The 21,175-nt window shown below is 36.6% G+C and overlaps 1 protein-coding gene across 2 annotated transcripts in view; it reads left to right on the top strand.

The window, feature by feature from the left end:
• Window positions 1-21,175, top strand: part of PRKN (parkin RBR E3 ubiquitin protein ligase) — a 1,788,167-nt gene that overhangs the window by 872,957 nt on the left and 894,035 nt on the right. Inside the window, exon 5 of one of the 2 annotated variants that reach the window (XM_043964489.1) lies at window positions 14,955-15,038. The exons of the other annotated variant lie outside the window; for it this stretch is intronic. Within the exon in view, the coding sequence (XP_043820424.1) occupies window positions 14,955-15,038 (84 nt within the window). The remainder of the gene's footprint in view (window positions 1-14,954; window positions 15,039-21,175) is intronic. 2 annotated transcript variants of the gene reach the window in all.

Here is a 21,175-nt window from a genome sequence, read left to right as displayed (position 1 = left end):
CAGAAAGTTTGCCGTACTGGATTTCTAACCCATGATAGATCATAACCAGGCAATTATATATGGTCAGGGAGAAGATAGGATGCTAGAGATACACATAGAACAAGTAACCCCTTTAAACACATCTGAGAACTGATTGTTTCCTCAAAGATCTCTTGTTAGGAGTAATAAGGCAGCCATCCAAGGTGGCGCAGTCTATCTTGGAACAGGCCAGAGGTTTAGAAAGGCTTTTAGGTCATTTCCTGAATCTGTCTCTCTGTACTTGCTAGTTTTGCTTTCTGAGGCCAAGCTAAGTTGATTCTTTTCCATATAATAACAAATTCTTCAAGATACATATTTTGTTCCTCTGGTTCTCCTCATCTTCCAAATTGGATATCTCTCATTTGATTTGGTAATAGAACATAGCTTGATCTTAAGGTCATTAACAATCTTCTATATGCTTTTCAGTTGATTTATATCCTTCCTAAAATATGGTACCCAGAGGTGAATGGGAGTAAGATCTTCCTTGGTACACATTCCATCTCTTGTTTATTTGCTTGTTTGTTTTTGGTGAGGCAATTGGGGTTAAGTGGCTTGCTCAGGGTCAGCTAGTAAGTGTCTAGTGTCTGATACTGGATTTGAACTCAGGTCCTCCTGACTCCAGGGCCAGTTCTCTATGCACTGCCCCACCTAGCTGCCCCTGCACATTCCATCTGTTGATGCTCTTGTCCCCTGAGGGAAGGCTGCTAACACCTGACAGAGTAGCTTCCATCTGTGTCAGCACAAGGCAAGGTCCACCTCCTGCTTCCAGCGTGATCGCACAACCACAATGGTGCCACAAGGAACAGAATTTCTTTTGATTTTAGTCCTTATGTCTCATGCTGTACTTCTCCCTAGCCTGATCTCTATCCTTCTCTGGGAAGAACAATGTCATGTTCCACTCAATGATGAGCAATCTTACATTTGTGCAACCTATTGATTCTAAACCTCTGTAAATTGTCATTCAAACTCCATTTGCAATCCTCACCACCTAATTCCTTATTTCCATCCACCTCAACTTTCCCTGCCCTAAATTCCAACCAAATATCATCAACGTCTTCCATTGTGCCTTCTGCTATGCCTTTTCCCCTAGGCAACAAACTTTGTGTCATTCAAATTTTTTTACTTTCCCACTCCTCCCATCTGTTAGGTATAACTGAAACCTAGCTGTTTGCTCATGACACAGCCTCCCTGGTCACCCTTTCCAATACTGGCTATACCTTCACTTAATTCCCTTTGGCTTAGTAGTGAAAGCAAGGGAGTTGGAATACTCCTTGCTTCCCATTGCCACTTCCAGTTTCTTCCCCTACACTTATCATTCAAGAATTTCTTTTTTGAGGTTCATGCTGTCCATATATATATATATATTTATATGTGTGTGTGTGTGTGTATATATATATATCCCCCCCAAACAAATTACTGTTAGCTGTTGTCCACAAACTTTCAGGTCATTCCCATTCCTTTGTTAATTAATTAGTGTTACTCATAATTTTTTTTCTTCTCAACTCCTGCCCTCATAATTGAGGACTTCAACATTCATATTGATTCTCCTTCAAGCTCCCTAACCACTAGATTCCTCAACATTTTCACTTTCCATGATTTGTTCATCCTCCCTACCTCAGCCACTCTTAAAGGTGGTCATCTCATTGCTCTTGCCATCACTGCCCAATGAACCTCCATGTTCAAGAATTTGAAAATTCCCTTAAGTGACCATAATTTATTGTTTTTTTCACCTCTCCCTCTGCCTTCTCATATCAAATTCTATTCTTCAGCTATACTCTCACCTCTAAACCCTCAATTCTTCAGCTCTCTTCTAGACCATCTTTGGTGCACATGCCACTTTCTCCCTTTTTCCCATCTTGATCTATTGGTGAACTAGTCAGATTCTATTCTGTCCTCTTCTCTTGAGTCCCTAGTCCCTTTATATCTTTGTGCCCCATCAAGCCTCAGCCTTGTATGACTCCCAGCACCTTCATTCTCCCCAAAAGTTACCAATGATCTCTTAATTGCTAGATCCATTGGTCTTTTTTTCATCTTCATTCTCCTTAGCCTGTCTGCATCCTTTGACATTGTTGATCACCCTCTTTTTCTTGATATTTTCTTCTTTCTAGGTTTTTGATATTCTACTCTTTCCTGGTTATTGTCTTAACTACCTCCTCAGTCTCTTTTGCTATATTCTTATCCACATCAAATCCTTTAACTATGGATGTCCCTCAGTGTCCTGTTTTGGGTCCTGTTTTATTCTCCCTCTATACCATTTCATTTGGTGATCTCAGAAGCTGCTATAGATTTAATTATCATCTCTATGATGTTGCTTCTTAAATTGACCTATTTTGTCCCAACCTCAATCCATTTTCATATCTTTGAGACATCTTAAATTCTACATGTCCAAAACAAAACTCATAATTTTCCCCATAATCCTCCCCTGTTCCTACCCTTCCCTCTTACTATGCAAACACCATCCTCCCAGTTCCTTGGGCACACAAGAAGAGCTACTTCCCCATATCCAAGTATTTGTTAAATTCATATTTTCAAGATATCTTGAATATGCCCCCTTCTCTCCTCCAACTTTTCAACCCCTATAGTGTAGGCCCTCATCACCTCATGCCTGGACAATTGCAGTAACCTGCTGCTGGTGAGTCTGCCGACCCCAGGTCTCTCCTCACTCCAGATCATCCTCCACTCCATTTAGCCTCCAGAGTGATTCTCCTAAAGTGCCAATCTGACTACATCATGCCCACCTCTACCCACTCAATAAACTCCAGTTACTTTCTATCATGTCCAGGATCAGATGCAAAATCCTTTTTTTGTTTGTTTGTTTTTTAATGTTCAAAGCCCTTTATTACCTAATAGTCTCCTACCTTTATAGGCTTCTTCTTACATCTTACTCCCCTCCACATAGTTTTCAATCAACTGACACTGGGAGTTCCATAAAAGATCCTCCATCTCTTGGCTCTGGCCATTTTCTCTGGCTGTCCCCTATGCCTGGAATGCTCTCCTCCTCATCTCTACTTACTGACTTCTGTGACTTCCTTTAAGGACCATCTAAAATGCTGTCTTATATAGGAAGCCTTTTCTAACCTTTTTTAATTCTAGTGCCTTCCTTTTTTATTTCCTATTTATCTCATTCATAGTTTGCTTGTTGTCTCCCCCATTAGATTGTGAACTACTTGAGGAAAAGAACTATCTCCTGCCTCTTTTTACATTCCCATCCCCTTTTTACATCCCCTAACTCTTAGTTGTTCTTGTTTGTCATTCATTCTCAAAGAGGACCATGACATCCAGAGGTGATGTCATGACTTGTAGTAAATTGAATTTTTGTTTTTTTTGGTGAGGCAATTGGGGTTAAGTGACTTGACCAGGGTCACACAGCTAGTAAGTGTTAAGTGTCTGAGGCCGGATTTGAACTCAGGTCTTCCTGACTCCAGGGCCAGTGCTCTATCCACTACGCTACCTAGCTGCCCCGTAGTGAATTGAATTTAAGTGAGGTAGGGCTGTGCAGAGTTAGCAGCCTCACTCTCTGCTTTAGAGCTATTGGCATCCACTGGCAAGATAGACATCGGGATGACTGGAGATGGCCTTGGATGCAGTGGGAGACCTTGCCCTTTTTAAACTGAGATGTTTCCCAGGTTTCAAATTGCCTAAGGCAAGGCCCATTGAGCTAACACTTAGTAGGTACTTAATTACAGACCGGGTTTGAAAAGAGTTAAAGTATTGTGGAACTCTTATCTTTCTTGTCCTAGACACCTTATTTCTCAATGCAGCTTCAGATCACCTTAGAATTTTTTGTTACTATATCATCCCGTTGATTCATATTGAGTTTCTGGTTGACTAAGACCCCCAGATATTTTTCAGATAAAATTCCATCTAACTATACCTTCACTATCTTTTATTTGTTCAGTTGATTTTTCTTAACTCAAAGATAACATTCTCCATTTATCCATATTTAGTTTTGTACTATTTGATTATATGGCCCAACATTTTAGTCTGTTGATATCTTTTTGGATCTTAAATCTCATCAAGATTTAATTCACATATTGATTTGATAAGTTTGACACCTATACCTTTTATCTAAGTGACTCATTAAAAATGTTAAGTCCTACAGAACCAACCACAGTGTCCTGGAATACTCTTTATTAATTGACATCCATCCATTAATTACTGTTCTTTAGGCCTTGTCTTCACACTAGTAAATAATACTCTTGGAGTCTTAACGTACATCTCTACATTTTGTCAAGCCCAAGAGATGCTTTAAAATTTTTTAACGATATCTATCCAATCATCATCTTCATACTCCCTTCTTCTAACAATCTGTTCTGTCAAAAAACAAAACAAAACAAAAAACAACTCAAAGTCATAGCCTTCTTTTTTGTGATCATTGCTTTCTTTTCTAAATATTTATTAACAATTGGAAAATGTTAATAACCTATAACATATAGACTCTATTTTCCTTTATTAAAAATCAGAAGAGCCTCCCTCAAAGTCTAATACTGAGGGAGAAGACAAGACAACATATTTAAGAACTACTAAAGCTGAACAATTTGTAGTCATTTACTACAGGGAGAAACAGCTCTATATAACTTAATAACCCTAAAGGCATTATTATCTTATAATATATTAGAACAATTTTTCATGATGATGACCTTGAGTCATAAAGAAAAGCTCAACTTTTGTTAACTGTGCTATTTAAGAAGACATGAGAGTTTCAACTGTTTGAATGTAAAGTCTTACAATTAGGTTCAAAAAGTGCATAAGTATGTGATAAGAAATGCATAGTTGTACAACAGTTCATCTGGGAAATAGCAAGGGTTTTAATGCACAATAAAGTTAATATTAGGTCACATTATGGAATAGAAGCCAATCTTTGGCAATCTTAATAGAGACCTAGTGTTCAGTATTAAAGAGGTGATAGACTTTAAGTAGTCTGCCTTGTTTAAATTATTGTGTTCTGTTGTGGGCACCATATTTTAGGAAGGGTCTTGATGTGCTGCTATGCAATGTTCAAAGGAAGGCCTCTAGAAAGATCACAGGACTTAATATGAAGATTATATGCAAGAATTAGTGATGTTTATTCTAGACCATGTAAGACTGAGTGGACACATGATATCTTGAAGTATTTAAAGGGCTTTGCATTGGAAAATATATACTTGGTTTGAGGGAAGAAGTAACAAAGAGCCAAATTGTTGCTTGATTTGAGAAAGATCTTTTGATGAGATCCAACCAAAAGTATAATGGGTTGCTTAAAGAGTAGGTTCCCCCTTCACCTGAGATCTTACAGAAAAACCTGAATGGCTGCATCTTGGGTGTGTTATAGAGTAGCTTCTCATTCATATATATGTGTTTGGACGAGACTACCTATAAAGCACCTTTTCTGTGAGATTCTATGATAGTAGAGGGTAAACACATTCTCAGTATAGGCGATTCAAGATCACTATTTAAAGTCAAGTACTTACTTAATAATAACAGTATTTCATAATAGAACTTACTTATTGATCTAATAAGAGTTTAACAAGATAGTACCCTGTAGATTTGACTCTTTCATTTATCATCTTGAAGGTAGATTATAAATACTAATGAATTTGATCCAGATGGTACCCCAGAGGCTGCTAAGTCACCCCTTGATGTCATTGATCCTCTTCCAAAATGAAGGAAGAACAACAAGGCTGTCACACTCACCTTACAGATAAGGGAATCAAGAACCAAATAAGTGAAACATCTTTGAAATAAACATTTATTTCATTATTACATTTATTATGTTAGGTTTGTTCTATAGTCATTCTTATAAAGTATTTAAAGTGGCTTACAAAGTTAAATAAAATATATCAAATGGTTCAAATAAAATAGAAATTGGAAATTGGTATTATCAGTCACCTCAGAGGGATGAATAGATAAATACAAGGATGGATGGAAGAATAAATGAAGCATTTAAATACTATGTACAGTGCTGGGAAAGAAATTGATACATAAGACAGACCCTGGTCTCAAGAAGCTCATATTCTAATGGGGGAGATAACACATAAGAAAGTTTGAGCTTGATGCTGGATGGAAGGGTTGCATGGTGCTTACAGTAGCAAATCAGATGTTAATGCCTCTCCTTTAATGTCATTTCAACTGATAAAATCATATCAGTTTCTGATGTCAAACTGTTTGATGGTGTGAAGAACTTGGCTGGTAAGAATGAGCTCTTATAGTTCAGCACTGAATTTAACTCTGAGATTCTTAAAAGTTCTACAAAAAGGAAAACAGTTTGGGCTGGATACTTTTCATTTTCTGATGGAGAATAACATAGAAGCTTGTTTCTAGACCCAAATTCTTCTCTGGTCTTAAGACAATAATTAAATTGTGGCACTTTGTTCTTTTCATGGTGTATATTATAACAGAAAGAGAAAAAGAAAAACAACAACAACAATAAAACAAAACTGTTCATTTAAAGTCTCTGAAAGTCTTTTCTCAGATGTCCTCTAGGTGTAGTCATGGAATGGAAGTCTTTTCAGGGGTTGATGTGGTGAGCCATGTAGGTGATCTCATCCAGAATATTGTGGTGTTATTTACCAACATAGAAGTCATTTTCCAATCAGCTGTCAATATGTGGTTAAATCATGAACTCTGTAGAAAAGCTCCGCCATGAGGACAAAAAAACCCACCCCTCTGGACAAAACTTTCCTCTCTCCCTTTTCTATATTGTTATTAACATATTGTTAGTTAGCATAGGTTATTATATTCTGTTATTTTTGACTGTTTCATCAAGGAAACACCCCATTTCTTGAAGAAACAAAGCGGGGACTGTAACGATTGGAATGATGCCACCTGCTGGAGATTTACTGTAGAAGAGCTCTGCCCATGAGTTGAAGGTCTTTGAGGGCAAGACCATGGGTCTTTTCTTTGGCATCAGGAAGTGACGTTTGATTGTGGGAGGAAGAAGGGGGAGCCTGGCCCTCTGACTCGGGCTCTTTCCTGGGGACTCTGGTGGAGAGTGGAGCTAGAAATGCACTCTCCCTTTAATAGATAGATGAATGTAGGCCTTTCTCTCTCTCTTTACCAAATTCTTATTCTCCTTAATAAATGCTTAAAGGCCTAACTCTTGCTAAAGCTTATAATTTATTGGCGACCACTCATTAGATATTTTAGACAGTTTAGCTAGAATTTTACCTTTAACAGAGGGAACTCCCAAATCAGTGTTGTCTCAGAGATGATATACTTCTCATGATGACATTTCTCTTTCTGCTTCTGTTTGTTGAAGAAGAAAAACAAACCGGAAACAAAGAAGCCAAACAGAACTGGTAGGTCCATTTCATTCAATAGGCAAGCAGCACCCTGTAACAGAGACTATTTGCAGTATTGGCTAGAGGAAGGTTGATCATGGAATCCCTAATCATTTGCATCTCTTCAACTTAGTTAAATGGCAGGATGTAGGATGCAAGTAAGAGAGACAATAAAGAGTTTATGTTGTTTCCCTTTTGCACTTGGAATAGCTGCATTTACATTGTATTCCTGTATGTACATGATTATTCACATTGAATGGGGAACATGGGTTTGTAAAGTATAATCCCTGGTGATGAATGGAGTCAGGTCTAAATATCAGTGCTCTAATTTACTTCATGTGTAACAGTTCTTAGTATAGTGCCTGGAACGTAGTAGGCACTTAATAAATACTTGTTCATTGATTGACTTGCCCTAAAACCTCTAACTGTGGCTAGATTTCAGCCTCATGTTTATAGCACAAACCACTGTCCCCTCAATAGCCTAGGAGATGAGTCTCATGATAGTTAAGGGAACAAATGTGTGGCTGGTGGTAAAACCACTTTTTTTCTAATTTTTTAAAAAAAGAAATTAATTCTCTTTAAATATTTTAAGAGTTCAATTCTAGGGAGCATAATTTTGACACCCCATGGTCTTTCAGTAAACAGTTTGTACCCTATAGGGCAGCATAATGGCTTAAATATAGTATGACAATAAATATCTGCTAAATTAAATTGAGACCTCTAAGTTAGAAAGCAGGGCTGTTAAGAAAAGTCATTATTGAGCGAACTTGAACATTGTTCATTAAAGGGATATTGATTAGGCAGGAGGGAGAAGGAAGGAAGTTTCTTCAGAAAGAAAATGAGAAGTCTTCATGTGGTGAGAAATCTCCTGATTTAGGGGAGAAAACTGCCATGTGTTAGTGATATGATACACTTCTCATGATGACCTTTCTCTTTCTGCTTCTGTTTGTTGAAGAAGAAGAAAAACAAACCGGAAACAAAGAAGCCAAACAGAACTGGCAGGCCCATTTCATTCAATAGGCAAGCAGCATCCTGTAACAGAAACTATTTGCAGTACTGTCTAGAGGAAAGTTGATCATGGAATCCCTAATCATTTGCATCTCTTCAACTTAGTTAAATGGCAGGATATAGGATGCAAGTAAGAGAGACAATAAAGAGTTTATGTTGTTTCCCTTTTGCACTTGGAATAGCTGCATTTACATTGTATTCCTGTATGTACATGATTATTCACATCCAGTAGGATGAAAGTTCCTTGAGAGCAGGGACTTTGTTTTTGTCACAACAGGAGCTTAATAAATGCTTTTTTATTTTTTTAAGTGAAGCAATTGGGGTTAAGTGACTTGTCCAGGGTCACACAGCTAGTAAGTGTTAAGTGCCTGAGGCCAGATTTGAACTCAGGTACTCCTGACTCTAGAGCCGGTGCTCTATCCACTGTGCCACCTAGCTGCCCCTTAATAAATGCTTTTTGATGGATTGACTATGTTTATAGACTGTGGAGGATGAAAAACTGGGAATGTCCTCATATTTTCACCTTCTTAGAAGAAAGGTGAGAGTAGTCTTATCACTTCATTACTTATTTAGGAAGAATGGCGGTGGCGGGGGGGGGGGCAGGATCCTTTAATCAACTTATTAACAGAATTGTGGGCTGGCAAATCATTGGCTGGATAAATCCTTTAAGACACGGGCAGGAGCAGTCCTAACTCACTTGACCTCAGAGGTCAGTAGTTGAGCACCACTGGACTGTAACATTCAAACTTTAATCTTCTAACTAAATCCATCCTCATTATTTAAACATCATCCTGATGGCTTAAAAAAAATCAAACCCCACACAGAATACTCTTTAAGAAGTCTCAATATCCAAATATTAGGACTCTTTCCTAAAGTTTGGGAAGGAAAGGCTAATTTCTTTCTCTCTCTGATCCCTTCCTTGTGATCCCATTCAGGGGAGTAGAGTTGATCTGTGAGTAAGAAAGAATTATCTCTGAGAGCTGAGAGAGGGAATTAAGCTATGGAAAAGGTTCACAGACCCCAGCAGATTGATCTGGCTAGCTGAGACCATACTTCTTCATCAAAAGTAAAATAACATTTGTGGGGAGGGGGCAGCTAGGTGGCACAGTGGATAAAGCACTGGCCCTGGATTCAGGCGGACCTGAGTTCAAATCCAACCTCAGATACTTGACACATTCTAGCTGTGTGACCCTGGGCAAGTCATTTAACCTTCATTTTCCTGCAAAATAGAAAAAAAGAATATTGGGACCATGCAACATCAGAAGCATGAATAGCTTTGGACACAGGTTGCTTCAATCTATACTGCCCTACCAATATGTATTTATTGGAGGAAGGAGAGTGCCCCCAATTTATGGGGTAGGAGGAAACATTTTGTTACTGTTGTTAATGGTATGCCATTTTGGTAAATGCTTTTGTTTTAAATTAATTTTATCAACTGGCTGAGTAATGAAAATAAAACCATCAGTGGGAACTTGTGAGCAATAATTTTAAGAGGTTGGACTGAAAGAGAATCTGGAAATAGGAATAAATAATCACCCATGACACTCAGGCACTGAGTTCCAGATAGAGAAAGTAGCCCAGTGCTGGCATTTACTAATTAATGTAACTATGTTGATAAGTGTTTAGCACATAGCAAGTGCAATGTAAATGTTAGCTATTATTAAATTTTGGGAGGAGTTTTAAAATAACATAATTGAGTATGAAAGTATGCAAATTTTATCAGTTAATGGTGTCTATTTAATTATTCTTTCCATACCAATAGGATCCATCCCTCTATGCTTAATTTGTAAGTTCTTTGAAGGTATAATGTCTATTTTTCTTTTATCCCCTAAATCTAGCACAGTGTCTTGCACATAGTATTCACATTAATAGGGTTTGTTCCAGGGTTCTAAGCTTTGATGCTTAAAAAAAAATGTTTTGTACATACCATTTAGGGGCAGCTAGGTGGCACAGTGGATAGAGCACCGGCCCTGGAGTCTGGAGTACCTGAGTTCAAATCCGGCCTCATACACAACACTTACAAGGGACCCTGGGCAAGTCACTTAACCCCAATTGCCTCACTAAAACAAAACAAAACATTTCACTTAAGAGCCTCACTGTAAGTGTTTATGAGGTAACTAGTAAAAGTATTATTTTCCTTGTTTCATAGATGAGGAACCTGAGACCCAGGGAGGGAAATGACTAGTCTAAAATCATAAAATTAAGTGGCAGAACAGTGATTTGAACCCTATACCTAAAACTGTAGTTATAAATTGCTTTTGTATTCTGTTTTAAGTTTTATGAAGTTCTTTCCTCACAACAGCCTACTGACTATGGTAGTACAAGTATTATTCTCATTTTTCTGATGAAGAAACTAGGGTTCAAATTAAATGACTTTCCCAAGGTCATATAGCAAGTTACATGGATTAAAATCCATGATTTATCTGCTTCTGGAGAAGTGGAAAAAGACCAGAATAAATTTGGAAAAAAAATGATACTGTGTGAAGAGTACTCCATTTTCATTTGGGCAACAAATTATAGATTATAAATTAGAAGATACCTCAGAGACTCATCTAACCAAATCATCTTGTTTTGCATATGGGGAAAGTAAAGGAAAAAGAAGTAAGGTGAGTTAGCCAAGGTCAAACATGTAATAAGTTTCAGAGATGAGATTGGAACTCAGCACCCCAAAGATAATGTTCTTTTCACTATGCCTTGCTGCTTCCCTAGAGGAGATATTTTTTACCTCTACTTATGGGGTTTCTTAAGGAATTTGGATGAGGATAATTGATATTTAGAGGTGCAATGAGATCTCTAAATCTTAGTTCAAAACCTTCCTCATCAGTTGTAGAAACTGAATACCAGTGAGGATACTCTATTTGGGTATTTAGTAGCATTTCCAAGCTACACTTCTCACTTCACTCTAATGTGTTGTTGTTTTTCCTTCACATCATTCATATGGGCCATCTCTAACACTTATTGAGTATAAGGCCCTGAGGAAGCCACTGAACCTCTAAAATGTTCTAGGTGTTTAAGACTCTAAGCTGCAGAAAAAAGTATTGACTCAAACAGATAGAGGAAGTTGTTCATTGGGAGCTTCCTTTCTTTTTTATTATTTTCCCCAGTTACATGTTGAAATAACTTGTAAACATTTTTTTAAGTTTTAAATTCCAAATTCTATCCCTCCTTTTCTTCCTCCTACTCTCCCTAAGATGGTAAGCAATCTGATAAAGATTATATATGTTGTAGCTCCCTTTCTTGATGAAACCACAGGACCAGCTCTATTCTTATTTATGTACATGTTCATTTGATGCTTCAAAAAAATCTTTAAATAAAAGATATTCAGAAATAAATGATATAATAGATAAAAGTGCTACTTATATAAGATTGATATATTCTGATAATCCTATTCCAAATCTGTACCCATTAAAAACTGGTAGAAGTACTTTTGAAAGATAAGAGAAATTGATTTCAAGAAGGGGAAAAAAAACCCAACAAATTTATGTCATATGTGAAGTGAAGATTAAGGTAATTTCTTGTCTAATTTAAGGCGGGGGTGGGGGTGGGGTTGCCTTAACACTGGAGCTTGTAAAAGTGTTCTTTTGATGTGAATTACTTCAATTTTCCACTTGAGTTGGCCAATGAAGATACAGATACAGTGACTTAAATTTTAGTTTTGAAAACTTTGCAAACAGCCTAACATTGGCATGACGTTTTCTCTGTTACTTTTAGCATCCTTTAAATACTAATATCTACCCTTCAGTTGGATGATTTTGCTTTATTTCCTGATTTTAGTCATATCAATATTGACAGGCATAACAATATGTTTAAATGATATTTTATTTCACATTCACTTAAGACTATTAAATGAAGTTAAACTGGGTAAACTATTAAATGAGGTAAACTAGGGTAGGGTGAGAAACCAAAGTACACATTTTACTTAGTTCATGTTGTTCACTTGTGTCTGCCCAGTTTCATGCATGTTGTTTCCATGATGCCATCCATCTGTCTCATCCTTTGCTGTCCCCTTTTCCTTTTGCCTTCAATCTTATCCACCAGCTGCTGCCCCTGTAGACTGAGTGAGGTCCAGATAGCCCTACCTACCTAGAATATGATTTAGGGTTTCTTAGTTCTTTGAGGCACAGAATCTTCCAAATAACTTCTCCTCTGAGAAGCTGTTATGGGTAAGCAAGACTCAGCTCAGAAACTCCTGACTTTTATCCCTTAGAAGATTACCTATAGGGTTGTAAATATACATTCCTCAGTATTACTTCAGGGCAAAAAAAATTTACAGGTCTAGATTCAGGATCATCAAAAGAAGCTGGCATGGCCAATAGGAGAAAAGAGGGGAGAAAAATCCCATTTCACTGACTGAAAGTCTAAGAGAGAGAGAGGGTTGTTTGTGTCCCAACAAAGAGGTCTCCTCAAAAGAAAATAGAAGCTATCTTTTCTCCATCCTTTTATATCCCACAGTGTTGGAGTTTCTTCCTTCTCATTAGAGTGCCAGTCTCAGGGACTGCTTTGTTATCTCAGACAAGCATGTGCCCCTCAAAATGAGGACAGTGCTCTGCTTCATTACCCCATTACATGAAAATGTATGACTTTTTTTTTTAATCCTTTTTTAGCATCTTTTCAGTTATCTTGATTTTGAAAGATAATATGCATTTATCCTTATTTGGATGTTTTCCCTTTATTTCAAGTTTCAATTCATAGCTTTCTTTAGCATTCCTGAGATTTGCCTGAAGAAAGGAATGTTTTCTAAAATGTAGTAGTGGTCAAGAGACTTCATTCTAATATACAGATTATAATATAAAACTCACTGAAAAACATTTTAAAATGTGAAATAGTAAAATTTTGTGATGGTGGGTTTACTTTAGAATGATAGCATCATAGACTTTTATCTTCAAGGCACTTTATATAGTTAATATAAGCCAGAGGTGTCAAACAGGCATGCCGCCCACAAAAAACCTGAGTATGGCCCAAATCAGATTAAATGTAATTGGTAAATATTTAGCAAAATAAATAAAGATACACCAAAACATTGATAACATTACATTTTAAAACTAAGTCAAAATCTAGCTTGCAGGGATCCTTATGTATTGTTTAGTGGCCCCCATGTTTATTGGAGTTTGACAGCCCTGATGTAAATCAGTCCCATCATTTTTCAGATAAGGCCTAGAGAGGTTCAGTGACTTGGATAAATTCTCATAAGTAATAAATGGTAGAGCTTAAATTTGACCTCAGGCTTTCTGTTCCCAAGTCTAGTACTCTTTTTTTTAAAATTCACCATGATGTCTCTCTTTTTTTAAATAGTAGAATGAATTGACTTTTCTATTTCTAGAATATTTGGCTGCAATAGCAACCATAAGTAACTATGACTGGTAAGTTAGTAGTGTGCATAATAATTATAACATAAGCCTTCATTTCCCATGGCTTAAATTTAGAGTTAGCAATCCATCCCTATTTGATGAGGTGTGGACATGTGAAACAGCAAGTCCAAGTCACTGAAGAGAGGAACACAACTTGGAAACAATACTGGAAATTTCCAAATGAGAGCTCTGTTTATTCATCTGTTATAAATGAAATTAATTGGTAGTTTCATAAAAATCTTAAGGGTTTATGAGTCAAAGATATTTTCGCTTACTCATAGGCACTCATGTCTTTAATTGAGGCTTCAGATCTTTCAACAAAAGAATAGTTAACATTGCGAACAGAAGCTTAATAAAAGCCTCATAAGTCAATTCATTATTAGTCCTAAAACTGGAGATATTTGCCAAGGTTCTAAGTTATAGAACCTTGTATTAGCCTCAGAGAGTTATAGGAAATAAAACCACTTTTCTTGCAGCTGAGTCTGACTTTGTAGCCAATGCATTAATTGGCTGTTACTTTGTTTACATGTCTTCTCCTTATTTTACCTCAGGGCTTCAGTGTTTTATCTCTATCATTTGGGGGAAAATCATGGAAAACAAAGACTATATCTACATCAAAATCAATCAATCTATCATCTATCTATTGCCAGAGCAGATCAACAACTCTTTTGCAAAGTATATTTTTAGATTGTTTCCTGGGTCCCTGAGAAGTCATTGTTTGCTCATGACCACTGAGGGAATTTTCAGGGACAGAACCAGAACGAAAACCTTGACCCTGAGGCTGTTCTATCAACTATAAGTCACTGTTGAAGATTAATATTTGTGGCAATTGTTTTCAATGAACTGGGTTCATTATATTTGAAATATAATTGTTTGGCATTTAGAACCTTCCCAAGAATCTTTGTGTTTCCCTTTATAACCTATCGTTTGCAAAGGAAGATGATAGTCAGACCTGAAATTCTTTAGACACTCCTTAGCAATGAAAATATAGTCGTAATAACAGAAATTAAATGATTTCACATACAATTTAAGAATCTCTTTCTCCTATGAAAATCATTATGTACCTTCAAATAAATTAGGATTCTCCCCTCACCCACCACCCACAGTTTAAAAAGCATTAGATCTGAAAGCTTTCTTGCCAGGAAGGAAAGCAAGATTAAGAGTATGTAATGGAACTGAATAAATGTTTCATTCTCTTCAATAGTAGTAGTATATTGTTGTCATTTCATAAGCCAAAGAAGTAGATTTAAACAAACATCAATAGAGAATAAACTACATTACCATTAGATTACTAAATGTTTTGTTTCTCTTTCTATTCAAGGGTCCATCTTGCTGGGATGATGTCCTGATTTCAAACAGGATGAGTGGTATTTGCCATTCCCCAGATTGCAATGGAACTGGAGCAGTAAGTGCCTAACCAAAATACACTGTTCTTTTGCAGAAAAGAATGATATTATCAACTTGTGAAATGTATACTTAAGATACAAAAGCCGATGCAAGAATTAGAGTTCATTGTGATATATTTATGCTAACAAAGGGACTGAAGACAGAACTCATAACTGACTCCCATGTAATAAACAACACCAAAAGTTGTTTTTTTTCTCACTTAAATGATTCTCCTATTTCTGATGATATAAAATTTTGTGTAGAGTTGCTTTTGATCTGCTTGTATTATTTTCCCAGGGAATTGTTCAAATTTGGGTATTGATTTCTTATAATTCGAAGAACTTCTTCACAAAGTGATATTAATGGAATGAATAAGAGGTTAGCATTCAAGCTGCTCAGAATGAGAAGGGAGGGCGGGGGAGAAGATTTAATGGTAATCTCTTTGTCATGCTCCCTAATGATATTTTATATTTATTCCCCCTTTTTCTTTTCTGTTATAATCTTTTCCTACCTAATTTCTTGAGTGTCAGATTTTTCTTATTTATTTATTTAGTCATCCATCCATCCATTTATTTATTTATTTTACAAAATATCTATGGATTATTGAATATCTTAAGTACAAGCTCTGAATTTGTACTTATCTGTCTATTTAAAGTGTTTGATTAGTGTGAGAAGTAGTGTTGCACAGTAGATAGAGAGCTAGTATAGAAGCCATGAACTTAGGTCCAAGCCCTGCTTTGGATAAATACTAGCCAAATGAACCCATAGAGGTCAGTCAATTTCTCAGGGTTCTAGGCAACCCCCTAGGACAGTAAGTGGTAGACCTGCACTCTTAAGGATGTCTCCCCTTATCTGGTAGTTCCCAAAGTAGCTAAATCACTGGTTCAGTCTCTAATCCTATCTTCTTTGGTAGGTATAAAACTTATTTTTAAATTAGATTTTATTGTTTCCAATGAACAAGCATTTATTTTCTCTATCTCATACATCCCTTGGCAGTTGGTGGCACAGTAGATAGTACACTGTGCCTGGAGTCAGGAAGACCTGAATCCAAATTCACCCTCAGATACTTAAAAGCTATGTGACCTTGGGTGAGTTACTTATCCTCTGTCTGCCTCAGTTTTTTCAACTGTAAAATGGGAGAATTAACCACACCTCCCTCACAGGGTTATTGTGAGCATCAAATGAGATAATACTTGTAAAAAGCATTTAGCACAGCTCTTGACAAATAGTGGGTAATATATAAATGCTTGTTCCCTTCCCCCTTTTATCTCCCCCAATTCAACAAAAGAAGATGGAACCCTGATGACAAATATGTATAATCAAGCAAAGCAAATGGTCCCATTGGCCTTATTGAAAAATATATCTTCATCTCCATCTTCAATCTATCACCTTAGGAAAGTTATTTCTAGGAAAGTTCATGAATTCTAAAAATAATTTTGGAATAATTTGGTTCTTAAGTTTATCAGGTTGGGCAACATTGTAGCTAACGTCTCATTGCGTTGTTTATGTTTTGTGATATTTTATTTGATTTTTTTTTTTACCCTGAATAGCTTGAGGCCATAACAATATGATGGCATACATTTCTTCTGTTTTGGCAGTGGGGATGTCAGTATTGCTGAAATAGAGATGCTGCTCCGATGCCAATACAAATGTCATTGTTAGTTCACAAACTGTCACAACCAGCTGGCAGTTAATAGTCTCTCTAAAACACATTATCTGTCACTAGCAACAGGTATAATATTTGGGCTCCATGCATTAGACCTGACTAATCCCTGAAATCTGCTGAGTAAGAGATAATAAGAACAAAAATGTATAGTAAAATGTATAATTCAGTCAGATCTCAAATTTGAAGCCATGAAGGGATGAAAAAAAAATAAAAACAAAAACACCATTATGCACAAATAGCAGAGAAACCCAGGGAAGAATAATGATGTGTGTGTTGTCCACAAATGTTGAAGTATGCTTTATATAGTCTTTGATTTTTTGTTTTGTTTTTGTTTTCTTTTGTTTTTGTGGGGCAATGAGGGTTAAGTGACTTGCTCAGGGTCACACAGCCAGTACATGTCAAGTGTCTGAGGCCAGATTTGAACTCTGGTCCTCCTGAATCAAGGGCTGGTGCTTTATCTACTATGCCACCTAGCTGTCCCCTTTATATAGTCTTAATAGATGTTCTCTCACTATTTAATAACTCTAGATCAGAAGTAAATCTTATTCATGGATATATGTGTGTGTGTGTGTATATATGTATGTATGTGTGTGTGTTTGTGTGTGTGAATAAATAAATAAATAAACAAACAAATAAATAAATAGATAAATGAATGAATGAATGAATGAATGTAGCTCTGACCAGCAATGTTTCTTTCCTAGAACCTACTCCATACCATTTCTAGGGCCCACTTTGAGTCTTCCTTCTTTAAATACTTGAAGTGAGGTTCACAAACAAAAGAAATACGCATCAAATCCTTGGTTCCACCTAACTTTTTCTTTAACAACAAAAGAAAAGAGAATAAATGGGGGAGGAGAGACTAGAAGTTTTGGGGGTTTAAAATTATAACTTAAATCCAGCCCATGAAGAGTAATTTTCTCCCCTTTTTGCCTTATTAGTCCAGACACTGGAAGAAGGGAGGTCAGAGAGATTTGGTTATTGAATCCTTTCCTTCTGGGTCTAGTTAGCTACCTTTCCCCATCCACAGATTACACAAAAGCTGTATTCTTTTCTATTGTTCTCTTCCTCTGGGAAGATGGAGTGTATATTCACTAACTTGGATTATATATTTCCCCTTCCTGGAGAAGAGGTACCCCCTTTTGAGAAATAATGTACTAGCCCACTTGAGAGTAGTCTTTCTTCGAAGATCTTGGAGTATGCCTTGCATTCCCACTTTCCCCTTTTGCTCTATAAATAGCATTCAAATCAGTACTACCATTACTTCTATGAAAGGCTTGTCCAGCCTTAGATTGTCCAATGACTTGATTCACCAGTCCTGTAACTTCGCTTTTCTTTTTATGCCATTCCTCTCTATGGTAAATTTTTTAAGGTCAGGGAATCGATTCACCCATCTGTATCCCCAGTTTAGCTAATGCCCAGGCTATAATAGCACTTAATAAATGCGCAACAAAAGATAGCCTCCTTGACAAAGACAAAACATTTCCACTAAGCTTAGTCTTCCTGCTCTATGCCCCTCCTATCACTTACTGGGGGGAGGGAGGGTCCAGAGAATTAACAAACATATCTATCCCTCTTAGAAGTCTCTGATGATTTTAGCCAATTGAAATTCTAACAACAGCTGGGAAGGAGAATCTTTGAAGGGAATAGTAAGAGGGATTGAATGGCTTTAGGATAATGATTCTCAGAGGGTGGACTGAAAATTAAATGATTATTATTTTATTTAATGAAGCAAGCTGTTAAGTGAACTATTACTCAAACTCTGGGCCCTAGTATAATCTTGATTTTGAAGTATTCCTTGTTCAAGAATTTTATAAATTGTGACATTAGGATGACTTAAGGGAAGAAACTTCCTAGGGCATGAGGGGGTGCTATCAGTGTATACATTTATTTCTCAAGAAGAGCAATGCCTGGATTTAGAAAAATTACAAAACAATAAAAATGTTTCTAGCAAGCTTCTGCCTATAGTGCTGAGCATTGAATTTTCTCCCACATCACTAACTCTAAAACTATGATCCCATGGTGAAAAATACTGGATAATATGGTTCAAAATTAAGATTAGGGGGCAGCTAGGTGGCGCAGTGGATAGAGCACTGGCCCTGGAGTCAGGAGAACCTGAGTTCAAATCCGACCTCAGACATATAACACTTACTAGCTGTGTGACCCTGGGCAAGTCACTTAACCCCAATTGCCTCCCCCAAAACAAACAAACAAAAAACAAAATTAAGATTAAAAAAGATGTCAAAGATTTGTAGACTACTCAGAAATTCCTGCTTGAATATTAAGAATATCTTCTTCTAGAAGAGAGGAAAGATCATTGGACAAGGTAAGCCACGAATAGGATGTTTAGAAAAAGGAAATTTCAGCTAGGAAACTACTAGTAGGATTGCTACTGATGAAGGAGTCATTACTGAATAAGCTTTCAGTCTATAGGCAGACTGTGGGCTGGTTAGCGCAAAGATCAAAATGAGCACCATCCTTAAGGAAGGATATAGGTGAGAAGAAGACAGGATAGACAGGCAATTATAACAGCTTGAACCTGACCTATTAAAATAAGCTACTGGTGTAAAACATAGGAACAAGAGAAAGGAAAAGACATTGATGTGTATAACATCATTTCTTCATATAGAAGTTTAAACTATATAATGCAAATATCACAATGAGGAGGCCAAATTTGCATTATTTTGAGAACATTTATAAATAAACTTGGAGAGTAACAACAATGAGATGAAAAACTGTACTAAATCTGCTCATAGTTTTAGTTGAGACTGAGAGGGAAAGATACCCTTTTGTCTGCAAAGTTCTGTCACTGTGCATACCTGTGTATGCAGGCACACATATATATGCATATACATGTATGTTTATATGTGAATGTGTATATAAATATGCAGAAACACATATTCACATATATGAAGCACAAAAGAAAATTTCAGATTGATATTAAGACCATATAAATCATATTTTCTTGCTTGAGTGAAATTAATCTTATTGTGCCTTTTTCAATGACATGAATCTTCACCTTTTAGTATAAATCTTTAATCCTTCATTGTATGTTGAACCTTATGCTAGAGTGAGCAGAAGCTATCTACTTTATACATATGCATATATGCTTATGTATAACTATACATATGTGCATAAATGCACATGTATTACAATCTCTGCCACATATTTTTAGAAATCTTAGCTGCAGAGATTATTTCTTAAAATTTGAAAGCATCCTCCCCCTGGTCATTAAATGTTAGGTTTTAAGACTTTATCCTTTAGGGTTTTTTTTTCAGAAATGAATTATTCAATCATGAGGCCTCCTTTTTCCCTTTTTTGTTTTCCTTCATTATTACAGCATTACAGATCCATAGATCTATGAAATGAAATGAAAATATTTTCCCTTCATAAAACAAGAATTAATATGAGTTTTTCAAAAAGTGAAATAATTGTTTTAGATTTTGAATACATTTTTACCAAATTGTACTTTTTATATTGGTATAGCACATAGGGATACCCCACAACTCTGAGAATGGGTCCCTCAGATGATGCTAGCCAATATTCATGATACTCTGTTGATCCATATCCATTCAACTATAACTCACTAAGCCTCACTGGTGTGTTTACCTTGTCTAGGCAGTCAGAGGACATTGCAAAGACAGTTTATGAAATAGCATAGTGAAACAAGTAGCAATAAAACATATCCCCCATAAACCTAAGGCACACTTTTCTTCCAAATAGGCACATGATCAGCAGGAAGAATAGACACATATAGGGAACATATAAAACTATAGTATGTGTGTGGATGGGTTTGTGCATAGAGAATTGTGTGGTGCAGCAATGTGTATGAAGGGATGTATATAGAGAGAATATATTACCAATGCATATTCATTGAGTGACCCTTCAGAGCTCTTGGTATTTTCCACTGATGTAGTTACACTACTCCCACTAGGCTTGCAACTGACTAGTTTCTGCTGGTGGTGTAGTCTCTGCTGGACATTGTCACTTCTGGTTGCTGCTGAGTATCACTTACTTCCATTTTGTGGCTTCACTAGGAGACCTTGACAGAAGTGATGACTTTGCTTCATGAAAGGCTAGGTTCTGTATGCCTGTGCTCCAAGTGTGTCCCCTAAAATCTATTTATGGACTTTTGGGTCTTTCTAAACCATAAGTAATAACCCTTGAACTAGGAGAAATCTTTTCATGAGAGGTAGCTATTTTTCTGTCCAGCAGTTCAGTGAATAGAACCCCATGCCAGGCAGCTTAGTATAAATGGCAATGCTGATACAGTGCTACTCAGAGAGACAAACTGGGCAGAAGAAAAAATGAACTTAAAAAAAAAATTCTATTGGATTTGGCAGCTGGTTATTGGTGACCCTTGGGAGAGTAATTTTAGTTTAATGATAGCAGAAGGCAGATAGCAAGGGACTGAAGAAAGACAAGATGATGAGTATGTGTCAGCAATCATTTGTAGGCAGCTTTTAAAGAAGTTTAGCAAATTGTGAAAAGGA

Source organism: Dromiciops gliroides, chromosome 4, assembly GCF_019393635.1.
Source record: "Dromiciops gliroides isolate mDroGli1 chromosome 4, mDroGli1.pri, whole genome shotgun sequence".
Taxonomy (NCBI): Eukaryota; Metazoa; Chordata; class Mammalia; order Microbiotheria; family Microbiotheriidae; genus Dromiciops; species Dromiciops gliroides.
Note: the sequence above shows the minus strand (reverse complement) of the source record. Positions and strands in the feature narration are given on the sequence as shown.